Source organism: Exophiala bonariae, assembly GCF_035927105.1.
Source record: "Exophiala bonariae strain CCFEE 5792 chromosome Unknown scaffold_21, whole genome shotgun sequence".
NCBI classification, from domain to species: Eukaryota; Fungi; Ascomycota; class Eurotiomycetes; order Chaetothyriales; family Herpotrichiellaceae; genus Exophiala; species Exophiala bonariae.
This window is the reverse complement of record NW_027042496.1, coordinates 147,868-166,433: the sequence shown is the minus strand read 5'-3', so window position 1 is coordinate 166,433 and position 18,566 is coordinate 147,868. Positions and strand designations below refer to the sequence as shown.

The 18,566-nt window shown below is 49.6% G+C and overlaps 8 protein-coding genes across 8 annotated transcripts; 5 read left to right on the top strand and 3 right to left on the bottom strand.

Moving 5' to 3' along the window:
• Positions 1-318: 318 nt before the first annotated feature.
• On the top strand, positions 319-2,136 carry LTR84_005622 (uncharacterized protein; the record flags this gene model as incomplete). The annotated part of the gene is made up of 1 exon (XM_064849188.1): positions 319-2,136. The coding sequence occupies one exon, from the start codon at positions 319-321 to the stop codon at positions 2,134-2,136; it is 1,818 nt and encodes a 605-aa protein (XP_064703891.1).
• Positions 2,137-3,549: 1,413 nt separating this feature from the next.
• Positions 3,550-5,867, top strand: LTR84_005621 (uncharacterized protein; the record flags this gene model as incomplete). Its single annotated transcript, XM_064849187.1, has 2 exons — positions 3,550-4,193; positions 4,247-5,867. 2 exons carry the CDS (start codon positions 3,550-3,552, stop codon positions 5,865-5,867), a joined length of 2,265 nt encoding a protein of 754 aa, XP_064703890.1.
• Positions 5,868-6,119: 252 nt separating this feature from the next.
• Positions 6,120-8,640, bottom strand: LTR84_005620 (uncharacterized protein; the record flags this gene model as incomplete). The annotated part of the gene is made up of 3 exons (XM_064849186.1): positions 6,120-8,071; positions 8,121-8,510; positions 8,586-8,640. The coding sequence occupies 3 exons, from the start codon at positions 8,638-8,640 to the stop codon at positions 6,120-6,122; spliced, it is 2,397 nt and encodes a 798-aa protein (XP_064703889.1).
• A 1,348-nt stretch (positions 8,641-9,988) lies between these two features.
• LTR84_005619 (uncharacterized protein) lies at positions 9,989-10,999 on the top strand (the record flags this gene model as incomplete). Its single annotated transcript, XM_064849185.1, has 1 exon — positions 9,989-10,999. One exon carries the CDS (start codon positions 9,989-9,991, stop codon positions 10,997-10,999), a length of 1,011 nt encoding a protein of 336 aa, XP_064703888.1.
• Positions 11,000-11,189: 190 nt separating this feature from the next.
• Positions 11,190-12,746, bottom strand: LTR84_005618 (uncharacterized protein; the record flags this gene model as incomplete). The annotated part of the gene is made up of 2 exons (XM_064849184.1): positions 11,190-11,333; positions 11,382-12,746. 2 exons carry the CDS (start codon positions 12,744-12,746, stop codon positions 11,190-11,192), a joined length of 1,509 nt encoding a protein of 502 aa, XP_064703887.1.
• A 537-nt stretch (positions 12,747-13,283) lies between these two features.
• On the top strand, positions 13,284-15,159 carry LTR84_005617 (uncharacterized protein; the record flags this gene model as incomplete). Its single annotated transcript, XM_064849183.1, has 6 exons — positions 13,284-13,355; positions 13,409-13,680; positions 13,734-14,283; positions 14,335-14,422; positions 14,485-14,683; positions 14,742-15,159. 6 exons carry the CDS (start codon positions 13,284-13,286, stop codon positions 15,157-15,159), a joined length of 1,599 nt encoding a protein of 532 aa, XP_064703886.1.
• Positions 15,160-15,628: 469 nt separating this feature from the next.
• On the bottom strand, positions 15,629-16,768 carry LEU2_2 (3-isopropylmalate dehydrogenase; the record flags this gene model as incomplete). The annotated part of the gene is made up of 1 exon (XM_064849182.1): positions 15,629-16,768. The coding sequence occupies one exon, from the start codon at positions 16,766-16,768 to the stop codon at positions 15,629-15,631; it is 1,140 nt and encodes a 379-aa protein (XP_064703885.1).
• Positions 16,769-17,300: 532 nt separating this feature from the next.
• On the top strand, positions 17,301-18,205 carry LTR84_005615 (uncharacterized protein; the record flags this gene model as incomplete). Its single annotated transcript, XM_064849181.1, has 3 exons — positions 17,301-17,866; positions 17,966-18,125; positions 18,182-18,205. 3 exons carry the CDS (start codon positions 17,301-17,303, stop codon positions 18,203-18,205), a joined length of 750 nt encoding a protein of 249 aa, XP_064703884.1.
• Positions 18,206-18,566: the final 361 nt, after the last annotated feature.

The following is an 18,566-nucleotide window of genomic DNA, read 5'->3' as shown; positions in this document are numbered from 1 at the left end:
GTGCAATCGCTTGCCCCACATGAATCATAATATTAAGACCTTGAAGTCATTGGTACTCAAAATAGAATACAGTTAGGTTCATGGTTGTACAGTCATTCGCATTATCTGTGGTAAGTGGGTTTTAACAAAAAGATGCCTCAAAAATGCGGGGTTGCTGCACGTTGCCCCGCCTCTCAGACGGTAGTACACCTTACAACCTGTGAGAGTATTAACTGCCATGCTTGTGGTGTGTATCTGCCCCATCAGCTTTGTCTATGCTGATGCTCCAGATAGCAGTCTCTGGTAAGAAAAGATCTGGGTCGAGGTTGAGAAGTACCGATGGAGAGCGAGGTGTCCACCGTAAACGAGAATACAACACCAAACCCGCAGTCTCGCGAAGCCGCTTCTCCTGCCTTTGCACCTTCTATGAAGATTCGTGTCCGTACCGGATGTGATACCTGCAGATCCCGGAAGGTCAAATGTGATGAGCAACGCCCGGTGTGTCAGAAATGTACCCGATTGAAGAGAACATGTACCTACCGGCTTCCAAGCGCCTCCCATTCTCCGCAGACGCTACATGAAGACCTGAGTCCGCCGGTTAGCAGCTGTCAAGCCAAAATCTCAGACTCGAGCGAGAACATCGAACTACAAGTCGAAAGTGCTCTCGATCCGTTGGCGAAGCAGACCAACCTCGAGGTCGTCACACCGGACGTGAGTATGACAGCATATCCAGATGTCGCTCCTGTCGCAGCACAACCAACAGATCTCTCCAGGGACGCTATTCAGTGGTCCCAAAACAACAGAAGTTCGATCTTTTACCCGGCGAGCCAGATCGGTGTAGTGGATGTAAGCCCCACCGACCAATTTCATTCGACATCAGAGCTTATATACATGAGCACAGTACTTGACTGGATGGGAGTCTCCGAAGTTCCCGCTAAATCTACATTCGCCTACTTTCTGGATGTCGTGGACTGCACCTTGCTGTCTCCTTTTGATCAGCTGAACTGGCGAAGGATGAAACAGTACATCGCCTACTTGGGGCTTGAGCAGCCGCTAGTTGCCGACTTTCTGAGGGCACTTCAGGCACTCTACAGGTCTCAAGTTGATCATCTACCGAGAACCTATGCCACGACATTACAGCAAATCGCCCTTGACAACTTCGAATCGGTGATCGGCGACACTACCGTCGACTTTGAAATTCTGTTGATCTGCGCATTCCTCCAGTGCCTTTGCGCAGTGACTGCACCTAATGAAGATGGGCCTTCTCTCGGTATGTTTGATGGGCTTTTCACGGAAAGATTACAATCATCGCTTGAGCATGGGCCACAGTCGGCCATTTTTTCACGAATCTGTGCATGGCTGCAACTGCTGAACACGGTGACAAAGCATCCAGGTAGCGTTGGTTTGCTCTCAAATACAGTTCTCCGGCTTCTGTATAGCCGTGTAGGAGAGCAGTTGCCTTCGCTCTCAATGCTTGATCGTGACGCCTATCCCGAGCGCGGCTTTTACGATACCATAGCTGAGCCGGTCTTTACCTTCTACATAAAGCTCCAAAAGATTTCAAATCAGATCACAGATGTGACGCACTACCGTCGATCAAGGTCAACGGCTGCAGATCAGGAAGAGGTGAGCAAGATCCTAGCTGATTTGACAACAAAGCTTGCCACTCTGTGGGAGCATCGACCACCCCCACTTCAACTTGAACCGATCAAGATCCGGGAGAGCTTTTCTGAAACGATTGCCAAACCACTTATCATGTTGGCAGGGCTGTGTATTGCTGCATTCCAAGTCGAGACCATCGTCATCGGCCGGATTCTGGGCGATCCTCCATTTCCCACCCCCGAAATTCAGCATGCACGGCTCAAGATTCGGCAAGTCATCGAAGGAGAGGGAGAATGGCTTGCGGCTGATGAGGCCGGCGCACTAAACCCTGGTTACCTTCGACCGCTTTTCGTGTACGCACTGGAAAGCTTCGTAAAAGACCAGTCAGACTGGGCCGCATGCCAATTGAGACGGATTAAACACCCCAACAGTACGGGGAACTTCCTTGCATCCTTCGTGGAGGCTCATGGAGAAGCGCAGAGAAGAGAAGGCAGGCGAGTGACCATGAAATACTTCTGCTACCAAACCTTTGGTGTGCCGTTGCCTTTCATGTGATTGCGATGGTGCGCATCATGTTTACTGGTTTCGGGCGATAGAATAGCAGAACAAGCTGTTGTATCGTCTGCACCTAAAAACTCCCGTGGCAAGTAAAGCATGGGGACTGTTGGCAACCGCATGTTGGAACATATCTATTGAACATCGCCACTGTGACGACCACGCCAGCTATAGGAAGACCCCGTCACTCTAGAACCTTTTGGCCAATGTTAGAGGCTTAAAGGAGATTGCTGGAGCTCCCCCCCCCCCCCCCCCCCCATTCATAAACGCTCCAGGGAGACGAACGGGTTCTTGGCGACCTCCATCGCCAGAGAGTGTGAGAGCGCGATCATATCTCATAACGGCAATTGCGGCTCGAAATTTCTGTGTCAACCTTTTCACTAAATTTCTAGCAACAAGTTCAAAGTAACCACCGCAATGCTCTTCCCATGCCAACATCAGGGCCGACTGAAATTGACACGACATCTTTCGCGCAAAGTATAGCGTCGACTACATGAATACCTCGAAGCAGGTTATCGTGCATTATTTTAAGCTGCCACTTACAGTGGACGGTCAGACTCGAGTGCTTATGCCAAGGTTGTGGCTGAATGCCATCTTGTATTCAGCTGGAGGAAAAGTCGACGGGGGAGTTCGACTGGGAGGGCAGCCAGGAGCCAGAAGCTAAATAGAAACCAGTCATTGGGACCTAGAAATGATTTTACTAGGTGTTTTCGAATTTTGTGTCTCAGCTTGAGTACTGCGGCAGAGGGTAGGAAGAAAGCTGAGTAGAGGGGACAGGAGGGTGAATTACAAGGAGATTACTGTAAAAGCGGCAAGGTCGTGAGAGCACACACGTGAGCTACGAGCAGTTATTACATAATACATACATTACTTGAGCCGCCAAGCATGTTGTTCTCCAAACTCCGCAGCCGCCCAGAACAAGTGGTGGTGGCGGTTGAAACATCAAGGCTCCTTCGAGTTTTGGTGCGGGGGACGCCTTTTCTCTAACAAAAAAGATCCATCGGCAGCTCTTGAAGATTTGGCAGCACCACGGGCATATCCAATGGTGAGCCGTATGCTGGTCACTGTGCCGCTTTCTGCCAGCGGCCCTTCTCGTTCCGTTGAGTCATTAGACTGCACGCTAGACTAATGTATCTGTCTCTGCGTGTTCCAGATCAATCAGATCCTGGCCTTGTTCGGTCAGGGACAGAATGTGGTGGAGACGATTTCCAAATACCCATCTAGAAGTCCATACGTCCAGGCAAGCTTGACTACGTTTGGTAATGATGCTCTTTTCTGAACGGGTGGCTTGCTGAAACCTTGAGACATATCCCGCCTTGGTGAGCCGCCATCTTGTGATGCCGCACGATATGAAATAGCAGTCAGTTGCTCAAGAAGCACAATGCTTTCTCTGCGTCTCTTAGACTGTGAGAAATGGCTGACATCAAGGAAGGCGACGCAAAAACAGGCGTCAAGGCTTCTGTCGAACCGCTGCTTGGAGCTTCGTCGATTGAAGAACCAGTAATCTCACAGCGTCCGAATCGAGATGTCAAGAACGCAATTTGGGCAATTGTCACTGGAGTTGCTCTACCATGTATCCCGATCATAGTGGTCCTCGTCCTCCTCATCTACCTCATTTACAAACATAAGCTGGACCTTTGGTCTGGATATGTCGAGCTTCTTCCTTCCGGTACTATCACCAATGCTAGCAATGGTGCTCTAAGCGCACTTTCGGATCTCAGACATAATGGAGGAAAGGCCGCATATATTGTGCAGTACAATCCCTCAACATTGACGACAATTGCATCGTGGACGAGTCGGATCATTCCGTATCTCACAAGCTCCATTATGGCCTTGGTGGCTTTCTTCGCTGCAAGATATCTCGTTCAACAATCCAAAAGAGGCGACGATGCTGTCCTTCCAAATCCTGAGCAGCTTACCTTGTTGATCGGACTGCTTGGTGGGAGTGGCGTGGACTCGATCAAGGATACCCTGTTTCATAGATGGCTCAAGAAAGAAAGGCTCATTCATCCAGTCCCTGCTGTCTTCTGGGTTTTGTTGTTCATCACTTTTCTGAAGTTAGTGTCTTCCACTCCTTGTAGAGAGACTGGCGCATGCTAACCCATCCTAGTATATTGATACCGGCTGTCGACACCTGGTTCGGTATTGCCACCCACCCAATTACCATAGACATACTGAGCAACACCACTACCAAGCAAAACTTCGGTCGACAACTCTACACTCAGGGAGAAAATGCTACATGCACCAATGGTCCGCGCACCAACACCTCTTTCAACTGGGGTATCAACACTTATTGGCCATGTAGCATTCTGCTGGCAGGAAAAAGCCTTGAAAATCTTGTGGCCGTTCAAGATCCCACCGACTCCACATTGTTGCAATTGGGACTTCCAACATCAACAAAGCTCAGCAATTATTCCGTTGGGTCCACACACTGGATCTTCTACACTGACTCGAAAATGGGCAGGTCGCTCGATTTCATCGCTTCGGCGCCAGCTGTGAGCACACAATGCAGACCAATGACTCGCCTTTGTGAGCAGGGCTACAACAACGAGACATTTACTTACGACTGCACCAGCGGATTTCGCATCAACATGACCAGTCCATGGCCATACACTCTGAGCAACGAGACCGCACCCATTGATGACCCATCTCTTTCTCTTAGCGAAGCCACCCTCACCGGCATTGCCTTTGGTTCAGATGCTGAATTGAGCACTACTCCAGGCCTGGTGCAGAACGCCAGCCTTGGTGGCACTGGGTTTGGACCCATTACCTGGCCGGAGATAATCCCGTCTAATCCAGCTTACTTCGGAACATGGGCCCGAAACTATCCTGGACTACTCTCCATCAGTGATGAACTCGTCACTGACCCAGAGCTTGACTATAGCGGATCAGGAGTTCAATGGTTCCTCAACTGTACCACCACAGTCGCCAATGTGACCTATGCCTGGACGAACGGCAGCATCCAATCCTTCAACACCGAACTTGTCTCACCGGAAATGGCGGCTCTGTTTACTGGGCCATTCTCCCTGATTGGTCTGACTGAGGGATACAAGGACGTATTGAAATCGACAATGTCCACCATTGCACGAACAGCAGCACTCTCCGACACTATGGACCAACTCGCCAACACATGGGCACTCGAGTTCTCCCGAAACGCCATGGCGTTAAGTATCGGTGCATTCACGCCGCTCCAGACCGTATTGGAACAACAGCGCACTCAAGCCGTCATAGTGACCCGCGTCCCCCTCGGCCCATTATTTCTCCTCATCGCCCTAAAACTCGTGTATGTGGTAGCGGTGATCGGCCTGGCCATCGGCGCCTACGCATTCACACACCCGTCGGAAACCGAAGTCGTGAAGGAACAGCTCTCGACCAAGGGTCTCGCGGCCGCGCATTTCGACCAGCCGCAGCTCCTGCAGAGCAACGCGGTCAAGGCGACGCAAGAGCATTTCGACCGACATATCAACAAAAGAAGCGATAGAGACCCTGGCTCCTCCACGGCCGATGAGCCGAAGCCTGGGATCTCAAGAGCGAAGACTCTGCCCCGTGACCTCGACGGCGGTAAAGCACGCGTGGGTCTAGCGCCAGACCCTGAAGGGACGTGGAAGTTCATCATGCTGGCCAACGGCGTGTGGCATAGTATCGAGCCCATCGTCAAGACGTTCGCTGTGAATGAGGCCAAGGCTGGGAATCTTGGAGGTGCCAGTGGAATTATCGCGGGCTGGAAGTGATGATGGGAACGAAATGGAACGAGACGTGTTGACGAAGTCTATTGTTTATGATGAAATAGCGAGAGAGGTTGTAGCATTTTCTTTGGGCGATACGGGCTGCTACATATATGAATACGCATAGCGGGAGTGTATTTTGCGAATTTTCAGCACGATTCTTCCTAGCTTTGACAAAGACGGCAGCAACGCGTGCATAGATGCATCATATTTTGTTGATTCTCCGTATTTCTCGTGTGGAATGTCTCATTATACTGTTCATCGAAGCCATTTCTCCCCGTTTTTGACAGCTTCGCACATCAACTTGAAGAACCAAGCATCGCCTTCGTCGGCATCACACTCATCTACAAAACTACTCAGCGCAGCCTTGTCAAGCGGCGCGCCAGCAATGACATTCTGTCCATTTCCCGGATTCGCATACCGTGCAGGGCCTTGCTCGGAGATCGTGGTACCATTGATCAGCCAACCCTTCACGGACGGTTTGGCATTCGCGGGTGGTTTCTGGTCACCGATCTCGCCTTTCTTCAAACCACCGCTCAGACTTGTAGGGTGCCCGGTGCTGCCCGCGATGCAATACTCGGAGTCAAAGACGCCGTCTGTGCCGCTGCGGAAGGCGATATCGGCAATTCGCTCCCACAGGAGCGTAATATCGGCAATCATCTCGGCAGTATACCATATGCGACAGTCACTGGCTTCGTAGACAAACTGTAATGGCGTTTGCGTCGTGTCGTCGATGCGATAGTGGTTCCTGCCATTGATGCTGAGCCCTTTGTTACTGCGAGTGACGGCAACGGCGGGATCCCAAGACTCAAAAGCAGTACCCTTGGCGATCTGTGCGTGATTGGTAATATTCATATTTCCAGCATCGTTGAATAACTCCGTGATGATATTGAGGTAGTTGCCCCCGAACACCTGGCTTCCTTTTGTCGCTCCAATGCCCTGCATGGGTCCTGTCTGAGGCCTTCCTCCGAGCGCAATGGATTTCACCCGTCCTTGATTTTTCATATACTCACTGAAGATGGTACATGAACTTCCACAAGAACCGTCATGGAGCATGACTAGGCTTTTTGATTGGAAGTACTGCTGGAACCCAAGTCTGTCGTTTGTCCCAGTGATGACAACGGTTCCCATGCCCGCTTCGGACGCTTCTGCGTTGGTATAGTCGTCTTGGAAAAAGCCAGTGTATTCGGCACCGGAGATCTTGTTTGGGCCATAATAATCTTCGAAGTTCTTGAATTTGTCGACGTTAGGGGTAATCACATTCTGCCAAGCCAACGGTTTGGTGCGAGCATCGAAAGAGATTTCTACATCATCTAACGAGGAATTGTCCAGAGCAGACGCCCCGATGACCCAGGCGGCGGCAACTTGCATAATGATTTCCATTCCCGCACTGGCACGCATGTTGTGTTTTGCATTAGGTGGGTCGTCGGGAAAGAGCTGTGCGTAGGCATCGATGCAAAGGTCGACAGAACCTCCACCGTTATGCTGGAGGTCTATAATCAGGTTTGTCCTCGATTCTTGGTCAGCTAGTGCTAAGAACCTTTCAATTGCTGATTGGAATGAAGGGAAGAAATCGTCAGGCTCAAGTTCCGGGAATGTTGGGAGAAAGCCAAGGATGGACAGAACAGCCGTGTCTTCGTAGGGACTATCTAAGAAGTATCCCAAAACAACTCCAAACGAGTCGGCAACCATTGGGGAGGGATAGTATCTTAGATTCAGTATAGGATTTGGTACTGTTGTTTCAGATTGCTCAGTCGATGTTCCTGTCTCTGTCGGTTCGATGACTGTGGCAATCGTTGATGTGGGTTCTTCTGAATTGTCTGGCTCGTCGGATTCATCAGATTCTTCAGGAGGTTCTTCAGGATGCAAGCAGAATTTCTGATACATATCATCTCCAGTAGCGATGTCTGTGAGATCAACATTGACATCTGCTTTGTTCGGATAGGAAAAAATCGACCCGTTGACGAATTCTATTGTTGTCTGACGTCCAGGGTAGAAAACAGGCTGACGGAACCTACCACCGCCTCCCAGTGACATAAGGAATAAGTTGTCGAAAAGGCTATTCCAGCACTCATCAGGATCTTGAGCTGGGGTTGTATATGACTCGGCGCTTAGGAAAAAATTCACCTCCATGTTGTTGATCTTTTTGACTGCTGATATCCTATTATTGAGTGTCTGGATACCACTCTTGGAAGTCTCATAGATATCCTCTGTCGATCTGTTATTGGATAACTGCCAGCGCGTGGAGGGGCATCTCACCTCTCACGTAAATCTCAGGAATCGCCCTTCCATCCTGTGAGACACTCACAAGCCCTAATGGCCTTGTGAACGTGAAAATTCCTCGTAGCTCCCCTTTGAACTTAAAATGGCCCTCTCTGGCCCGTAGGAATAGAGCTTCAATGTCAATCTGGAGATCATATTCACTGTAGTATTGCCCATTCTTCACTCGGTTATATATGTTGTTCAGTTCCTTGCGAAGATCTACCGTCTCGTAAAGGTAGCCTTGTGGCACACTCCTAAGAATATCTAGATGGCTCTGGAGCTCAATCCATCCCAAAAGACTGCGAATAAGGGCGAGGGCAGGCTCAGTATAGGTAGGAACCGATGTCAGACATAGATAGGCGACTTCTGGATCGATCTGTGTGGTATCTTGTTCAAGTCAGTGATATATGTCCAAGGACCGCTTGCTGGTGACTACAACCATTCGGGTGATCATTCGCATACTGAACCGCCGCTTGAGAGGCCCGGCCACAGGCGTCTGAAGCAGCTCGTGGTGCATGATTCCGAACGCTTGAAGCCGAAATAGCTCGGCAAAGGTGGAAAATCCAAGTTAGCAAGAACAGAAAAGTTGAGTAGACAAGCATATCTTGAGTAGGGGCGGCGTGAAACGGAGGCAACGCAGGGCAATTAGTGGGAACACCGCACGAGAGAAGTCCAGAGCCATTTCGCAGGCGTTGAAAAGTTATAGAAGAATTTCCAAGGCGGCATCTGTCTTTGCGTTTTCGCCTCTCTAGATCGACCGGGGAGCTAGTTGTCCAGCTGGGCTGGAACAAGCACTTCAAGCTCGCTTGGTAGAGCCTTGGCTATGAACAAGAGATGCCTTGTCACGGGCCATTTTGAGTGCCTAGATTGAAGTCAAGCACTCATGCAGAAGGTTGGTAGTGCGCCTATCTCGTTGATGGGTGATTGAGGTTGGGGATCGCTTGCCCGCAGTCTCGAGCGGCTGGGTGCCAAGACCGAGCCTAAGTCCAGACCAACGGAGCTGAAAAGTCCAAGCATACCTATCAGGAAATGTGCGCCTGTAGAAGCTGAGATACGGGCTTGTGTTCTCGGGACGGCGAGGCTCAAGGTTGATGACAACGAATTAGAGGGCTTATAGATGATTAACTGGTCCCGTTAACACGAGCTCAGGATCAAAGGCTTCCCAGGCTAAGAGCATTTAGGAAGGATAGCTCAGAGAAAAAGTCCTTTTGCATCAATTAAGCAGATGCAGGACTGCGCAAAATTAGTATCAACCGGCAGTGATAAAACCTTGCAGTCTATACTCAAGAGTCCAATTTGTGAAATTGGCGCTGTGCTTTGACGCGTCGATCAGAATAACGAGGAATCTTGGTGGAAACGTGTAGACGTGGAAGAAGGGAGTGCCTCCGACCAAGTGCCAGCACGTGATAAGCATCATGATTCTCCTGATCTCCGAGCGGTGGGACGGACATGATCGCCCAAGAGCCCCTAGAGGAGGCTGCAATCGGTCGTGGATGTTTGGACCTCGGGTCACAGCTTTCGCCTCGAGAGCATGATGGTTCCCCTTCCCGGACCGTACCACAAACAATTAGTCCCTCCCATGTGACCTTGTCTCCAGGCAAGTAAATTCTGAAGTATGCTTTTCATCATGGAGTTGGCGAATAATTTCTGCCTATCCCCAATCAATGAATGCTTAGGTCGTTTTTCTCTGGAGGTACTTCTTCACTTTTGTTGGAGTGTTTGGAATTGAACAAGCCTGTCGTTTCGAGGAACAACGCCTTCGTTGTGGCTGCCAATTACCTGTAAACCGACAATGCACTGATTGGAATTTCATTTTGAGCATTCGTTGTGTTCTTCTTGCTGAGTAGAGACGTTGGGTCGTTGCAATGTCACCAGATCTCCTAACCCTTCATTCCTTGCCATATGATGCACTTCCAAACCCACGCCAAGTTTGGAATACTCCGGCAGGGTCACGCGAGGAGGGTCTCGGTCGTCTCATCATCTTGACGCCAGAAGTAGTCGCCTACGCTTCGAGGACTTGCATCAAGACCGGCCGACGCACGACATTGGGATGGGATTTAACTAAGCTCGAGATCGCCAATTTCGGACGACAGCCCACCCAGCATCATATAGTGCCCCTTCTCAATGGGCGTGCATTTGACGATGTCGTTATATTCAACCCACAACAGTCATCTCAGTGGGATGGTCTACGGCACTTCTCTGCTCCACAAGCCGGCACAACTGAGCACCATTTTTATGGAGGTGTGACGGCTTCAGAGATTACTGATCGTTCCAATACTCGCATAGGAATTCAAGAATGGGCTAGAGAAGGTATTTGTGGTAGGGGCGTGCTACTTGACTACGTGCGCTACGCAACCAAGAAGAATATCCAGTACTCTACTTTCTCGGACCATTCCATTCCATTGGCAGTTCTTATCGAGATCGCAGCAGAGCAGAAGGTCAAATTCCGAAGGGGAGATATCCTCTTTGTACGCATTGGAGTGACTCGAGAGTGGGACACCATCATGACACCAGAAGATAAATTGGCATATGCACTGAACAAAAGTCCCCAGCATGCAGGAGTTGAAGGTACTGAAGAAATGCTGCGATGGATATGGGATGAAGGTTTCTCAGCAGTCGCAGGTGATGCCATCAGCTTTGAAGTATACCCGCCGCAGAAGTCTTATAAACGGGAGGACGGAGGCGAAGTAGATGGACGCTTTTTGCACGAATATCTATTGGCAGGATGGGGTATGCCAATTGGTGAATTGTTTGACCTTGAGGAGTTAAGTCGAATTTGCGAGGAAGAGCAGAGATGGGAATTCTTTCTCGCTAGTGCTCCATTAAAACTGCCGGGTGGTGTCAGCAGTCCGCCTAATTGTGTCGCAATATTCTGATATGAGCAGAGGCTTGGTTTGATAAGAAATGGCTACATCAATTCCAGTGGAACATGCTGATGAGATACGAAGCCTCGTGAGGACAACACATCTTTGCATTATAGTCCACCTTGCTCATTCCAGACGCGCCATGGCCAATGGCATCCCACTAGACATCGTCGAGCAACTCTACCACCCCCCTAGTGTAAATTCAATAATGTCCTTTCACCGTCAACGTCCCCGTCTTGGTGACCATGAACTCATCCAGCGCAACGTCTTTGCCACTTTCTTTACCCCAGCCACTTTCTTTAATGCCACCAAAGGGTGCCTCGGCTGCGGAACTACCGCCCGTGTTCTGAAGGCATGTCAGCATCGGTTAAACCCATTGCATACAGACACATACCATTCCTATCATACCCGCTTCCAGATTCTCGAGCATCCTCCATAGTCTATCAGCATCCTGGGTGAAAACGTAACTTGCAAGGCCCAGACTCGTGTCGTTGGCTCTCTTTACCACTTCGTCCTCAGAATCAAAGTTGGAGATACCAAGCACTGGGGCAAAGATTTCCTCTCCACTCATTATCATATTGTCTTCCACTCCGGTTAATACCGTTGGTTCCATGAAAAAGCCGTCACGTTCAGCAGATCTCCCACTCCCAAGGACAATCTTTGCACCTTTAGCCATGGCATCAGTTACAAGCTCTTCTGCCTTGGTCAATGATCGTAAGGTAGTAACAGGCCCCATTGAGGATTTCTTTTCCAGCCCATGCCCAATGACAAGACCACTAGCCTTTTCTACCAGTCTGGTGATGAATTGTTCGTAGACACCTCTTTGCACAAAAACTCGATTAGCTGTGATACAGGCTTGCCCGGCATGCCGCCACTTTAATGCAGACAATTGAGCTACAGCATCGACAAGGTCTGCATCATCAAAAACGATAAAGGGGCAGTTGCCACCAAGTTCGAGGGTCGACTTCTTCAATGATTTTGAGCACAGACCTGCGATGAGTTTTCCCACACGTGTACTACCGGTAAAACTGACTTTTTTGATTAGAGGGTGAGTACACATTGCCTCTGACACAGACGGAGTGTTCTCTAGGCTGGTGGTCACAACGTTCAGGACCCCTGGTGGAAAACCCGCTTTTAGAGCTAGACTTGCTAAACACAGCGCGGTTATTGGGGTTTCTGGAGATGGTTTGACGACCATTGTGCAGCCTGCCGCCAGTGCAGCACTCGCCTTCCTCAAATATAGGGCCACAGGGAAATTCCAGGGTACCAGGGCAGCAACAGGGCCTATAGGCTGCTTGATGACGAAGGCTCGTCTCCCGGGCGTCGCACTTTTGATGCTCGACCCTTGAATACGCTCAGCCTCTCCCATAAACCACCAAGTAAACGTTGTTGCATAATTGATCTCGTCGTAGGCTTCCTGGAGGGGCTTTCCTGTCTCGTGTACCAATATCCGAGCAAGGTCTTCTTTATGAGCAAGAATAAGTTGATGCCATGCCAGAATCCACTCGGCTCTTTTCCTTGGTACGACGCGGCTATAACTTTGGAAAGCCTTGTGAGCAGATTGTATCGCAACTTCGACATCTGCGACTATCGAGTCCGGGGGAGATGCCCAGATTTTGCCGCTCCCAGGATCAACCACATCGAAGCGCTTTTGTGATTGTGAAGCCACCCACTTTCCGTCAACAAAGTTGTTGCTGCAGTAAATATCGTTATCATTAGACGCGAGGTCCAGTTGCATGGAAGTCTCCTTCTGGATCATTTTGTAAGTTTCTTTTCTATCGGCTTGGAACCACAACGATTGGGGTCAAAGCAGGTGGCATTCTCGTTTTCAAGGGTTTGATATACCGGAGGACTCTCCGATCTGAATGGCAATGCCCCAGCCATCATGTCGTCTCAGAACTGCTTCAGCAATCACGAGCCAGATCAGAACCCTGTCCCAAACGGACTTGGGTCTTTCGTTCGTGAACCACCAGACCTCTGTGGCACCTATGTCCGGGAAAACCCTCAGATAATTGCCCCAGTGTGTCAGGCGGTGGGTCACTCCAAGTGGCACGCTCCGAGAGATTGCCCGATTTTAGGAGATTAGAGTCAAGGACTGTGCCGACTTCCATCATCAAGGTGCGGGGCCTCCGCAAAATCCCCAACATCTCATGATGTTGTAACGGAGTGCCAATCCCCCACAATTCACCAACTTGCTGGAACGGTACAACGTATATGATGCATGAAGTCCGCATCCCTGTGACTTCCTCTTTCTTGCCACGTTGTTGTGACAGCCTCCGACGGACTTTTGCGCATCATGGATGGAAAACGCTCCCACTCCAACCTTTACAATCGCCTTGTCACGGTGGCGGTTGCCTTTGGCTCCTTGGTAAGACCTCGCCCCCTGTTCTCACTTGGCTACCTACTGATTCGGGGTTTTAGACTTATGGCTACTGCTCTGCGGTCATTGGAAGCACTATCGGACAGCCTGGCTGGTATGATTTTTTCAATCTGTCCACAGAGGGTCCGGGATATGCAACCACCACCACTAATACTATCGCTACTGCAAATGGTTTGTACAGTGCCGGCGGTGCTGTGGGATCCCTTTGGATCATGTGGGCTGCGACTGCACTTGGTCGAAAGCGCAACATCCAGCTCGGTGCTTTGTTGGCAGTCTTGGGTGGTGCTCTTCAAGGTGGCGCTGCGAACATCGGGTGAGTAGCTCAGGCCTTGCTTGATTTAGGCCCATTCTGACAACAATTCTCAGGATGTTCCAGGCAGGCAGGTTCATATCCGGCCTAGCCATAGGAAATCTGGTTACGATATGTCCAATGTACATGGCTGAGCTCGCACCACCTGAGAAGCGTGGCTGGCTTGTGGGTCATCATGCTATATTCTTGGTGTTCGGGTACATGTTATCGGGCTGGCTGGGATATGCCACCTATTTTGCCACTGCAAGCAATCCATCGTTTGCATGGCGTTTTCCCCTTTGCATGCAATGCCTCTCCCCTCTCATTCTCTTCGTAACATCTTTCTTCATCCCGCGGTCACCCAGGTGGCTCCTCCAGAAGGGAAAGACAGAGGAGGCCTGGGAAACTCTCCTACGGCTCAGGAAATCTCCACACGACCCAGATAATCTAGTCGCCAAAGAGGAATTATATCAGACAAAAGAACAACTAGCTTTAGACGCGGCCAAACTCCGAAAGCTCAACACAACCCCATGGAAAGCTGTCTTGAAAATCAAGAGCTATCGAAAGCGTATGATAATCGGCTTCCTTACCCAATGGGGCGCCGAATTTTCAGGACCCTTGGTTATTGTAAGAGATCAGAGACCATGTGGGAAGCTCTCTTGTTAACAAAATGCGTAGAACAATTACTCCGTCCTTCTCTATACGAATCTTGGACAGACCGGCTCAATGCCTCTTCTTCTCTCCGCACTTTGGTTGACAACTGCAGGTATGGCCATCTTGTGAATTTCCTTCCTTCACAGTATAAAGTGGACTAACCATACGTGATAGGCGTTATCTACAACCCGCTCGGAGCCTGGCTTCATGATCGCGTCAACTCACGTCGCTGGATGTTCATGGTGGGCACTTTCGGGTGCCTTATTACCACCAGCGGTCTGGCGGGCTGCATTGCCCAATACTCCGGCACAACCAACGAGGCCGGTAATGCCGCCGGTGTCTTCTTTGTTTTTCTATACCTGGCTTTCCAAGGGTGAGTTCTGGACCATGATAATGTGACTCAATGGCGTTCTGCTGACACTTTGTTCAAGCACTGGTTGTGACACCACCATGTATCTTTACGTTTCTGAAATCTTCCCCACAGAAATCCGACCGATTGGAATGGGATTTTCATTATTCGGACAATTCGCATCCACGATTATTCTCCTCCAAACAGCACCGATTGGCATGGTGGCCATTGGATGGAAGTACTATCTTGTCATCATCTGCTGGTGCATCGTATTCCTGCCAATGATATACTTCTTCTGGCCTGAGACTGCTCGTTTGTCTTTGGAAGAAATCTCAGCAAAATTTGGCGACGATGTTGCTGTCCACGTCCATGATGTCTCCGACGAACAACGAAGGGAGCTTGATGAGTTCCTTAGAGCCACTGATGTTGCTCACACTGAGACTTCTGGCCTCAATCAGTCGAACGAGAAGGCTGTCACGAGCGTGGAAAAAGTCGCCTAGATTCACCTCGTTGGTACGAGAAACGAAAGTATGTGTCCGCTCTATACCCACTGGTAACAGCGCAGCGATGGAGGAGGCTTACATGTTCACTCAATAAGATTTAGTACCGTGGAACAGCCTGTCCGGACTATTCATAAATCAGGGTAGAAGTTAATGTAGCCAGATAAGAGCTGTATACGTCTGAGTTCAATGCCCATTATCGTGGTCTAAAAATCGCTTTTCAATGACTTTTGCATATGTGTATGAGAAGCAAAAGAGAATTGGGTTGTGTTATCTTATCGATATAATCTCCAAAGCCAATTATTATTAGATTTCACCCTCATTTGACCACTATAAATTCTTTTTGAGACATTCTAGGAAGCTGCATACTAAGCACTATCAGAGAGTCTTTTATCATTAATTGAAGCCAAAAGAAATTCCATGATCATCTATAACATTTGGTTCAGAGCTTTGGTAAAAACTGAAATTCCTAACACTTTAGGATTGAGCGCAGAACTTCACAAACTGCTTTCCCAACATCACTCGTTGACGCCTTCCCTCCAAGGTCTGATGTCCTGATCTCAAGACCGCCCACTGCCTTCGAATCCATTACCTTCGCAACTGCCTTTTCAATGGCCGTGGCTTCCTCGAGAAGACCTAACGAATACCGCAGAAGCATTGCGAGACTGAGTATCTGGCCAACCGGATTGACAATCCCTTTGCCAGCAATGTCAGGAGCACTGCCATGGACAGGCTCATAGATGCCATTGCATACATCTTCTCCTGGCACACCGCAAACGCTGGCACTAGGCAGGACACCAAGTGTTCCGAGAATTCCTCCTGAGATATCAGACAGAATATCCCCGAACGTGTTATCTGTGTGAATGACACCGTTGAAGTGTTTGGGGTCTCGAACCATGAGCATTGCCATGCTATCAGCCAGTTGATGTTTCAATTCGATATCCTTGAATTCTGAGGCAAATACTTCGGAAGTCACCCTCCTCCAGAGTCTGCTGTTTGCAAGGACGTTGGCTTTATCCGAACTCCAAACAACGGCCGGTCCGCCACTCCCTTCATCTTGGCGTCCAAGTATTCGTGCCACAGCGGCGCTGACGCGACACAGCCTTTTAACTTCAGGCGCTTCATAGCCCCAGAGATCAGACGCATACTCTTTCCGCTCCGTCTTCTCCCCAAAATAGGCTCCACCACAATTCTCCCGAACTACAACAAATTTCGTGCCAGCGACGATATCTCGTTTGATCGGCGATAAGTCAATCAATGAGGACACGAAAAACTCGCATGGTCGGATATTTGCGAATGCTTTGAGATGGTGGCGAAGGGACAGCAGTGCAGACTCTGGATTCGGTTCCGCATGCCCCCATTCTGGACCGCCGACACTGCCAAAAAGCACCGCATCGCTTGCTTTGGCCTTGTCAAGCACCTCGGGGGTAATTGGAACACCATGCTTATCAATGCTGCATCCTCCAGCAAGATCGAACGTTGTCTCGAAACGAAACTCTGGTTGGCAGCTCTCTATCGTTTGAAGAACTTTGATGGCTTCCGCTACAATCTCTGGACCGACATGATCTCCTGGTAATACTAGTATTCGGAATGTTTTGATCGATGCCATAAGTGCTCTTGCTAACGATCTTTGTTGAATACGGACTTGGATTGGAGTACTACGTATCTAGACAAAGCAGATCTTTTGATCAAAGAGAACTAAAACCTGTCAAGCAGGTTGCCGGGATCGGAGATCTGGAAGTTGACACATTCTCAACTAGCTAGGGTGTCGCGGTGATATCCCCGAGTTCGCCAGTCGGCATGTGAGGTCCTCGACAACATGAAAAATGAAGATAGGTCCCATCAAAGAATGTTCGACGCTTACTTGCGGTAAGAAGTGTGAAAGTCAAAATGAAGGCGCGGCTTGTGGTTACCGTTCTAACCATCGGGGTGTGCCACATCTCTGGTGGAGTAGGGGTGATGTGCCAGAAGTAGCCTGTGCGGAACGGTAATTGAAACATTTTAACCAAGATGATATTCTCAAAGTGCTAGTCGTCCGACAAACAACCTTGATGATCTAGATCAAAGCCAATCACTATCTGGTTTACCAAACGCCTCAATCCCTCGAGAAAACTTGTCCACCACAGGAACTTGCAGGCACTATGGGTAGATTATCGGACAAAGTGGCCATCGTCACCGGTGCAGCATCAGGGTTTGGCAAAGGCATAGCTAGAAAGTTCGCCGAGGAGGGCGCGAAAGTGATCATCTGCGATCTATCAGCGGACGCCGCAAAGGCTGCTGCAGAAGAGCTATCCTGTGACGTCGCGGTTGCCAATGTGACCCTGAGAGAGGACTGGGAACGCGTGCTCCAGCAAGCATTGGACAAACACGGACGGCTTGACATTATCGTCAACAACGCCGGTGCGACGTACGTGAACAAACCAACCGTCGATGTGGAAGACAAGGACTTCGATCTCGTGATGAACGTCAACGTAAAGTCGATCTACCTATCAAGCAGTGTTATCGTGCCGTACTTCTTGAGGGAGAAACGGCCGGGCTGCTTCATCCAGATATCGAGCACGGCGGCGCTACGGCCGCGTCCTGGTCTGACGTGGTACAATGCGTCCAAGGCGGCTGTGAACACTGCTACGAAGACGATGGCTGTCGAGTATGGACCGAACAACATCCGCTTCAATTCCGTTTGTCCCGTGGTAGGGATTACTGGAATGTAAGTGCATCTCACATTGGCCGGAGCCTCTTTTCATGCCAAAGTCATTGATACCTCGTCTGCATTTAAGACATTCACTTACGCATCTCTCAATCTTAGGACGCATCTCTTCCTCGGAAAACCAGACACAGAAGAGAACCGGGCGGCTTTCGTGTCAACTATCCCTATTGGCCGACCTTCACAACCAGCCGACATCGCTAATGCATGTTGCTATCTGGCGAGCGACGAGGCGAATTTTATCACGGGTGTCAACCTAGAGGTATGTCTGATGTTCCGTTGGTGGATTCTCTTGCTTATATTATGTGCCCGAAACAGGTCGATGGTGGACGGTGTGTATGATCGTTGATAGGGCACGCGTCCGGTCATGATGAAAATATTTCGTGGAAGTGCGTCTTGTTGCATATGTATGGAATTTAAAAAGTACTCTCGCAAAAGCGATTAAACCGCGACTAAAATGCTAGTCTGTGTTGAAAGGTTGGATCTCGATTTTGACGTCGCTATCAGTGATATCTGAAAAGCCGAAATTGGTCAACTCTATCTCAATTGTAGAACTGCGAGGGGTGTTTGCAAATGGCTTGTGGACTTCCATGATAGATTCTTAAGCTTTGTTCCTTCAAAGGTCAAGCCCTCAATTCTGCCTTGAATTGACTATCCGAAGAGCACAGCAAGCTTTCGCACTAGCGCACTCCGGCATTTTGTT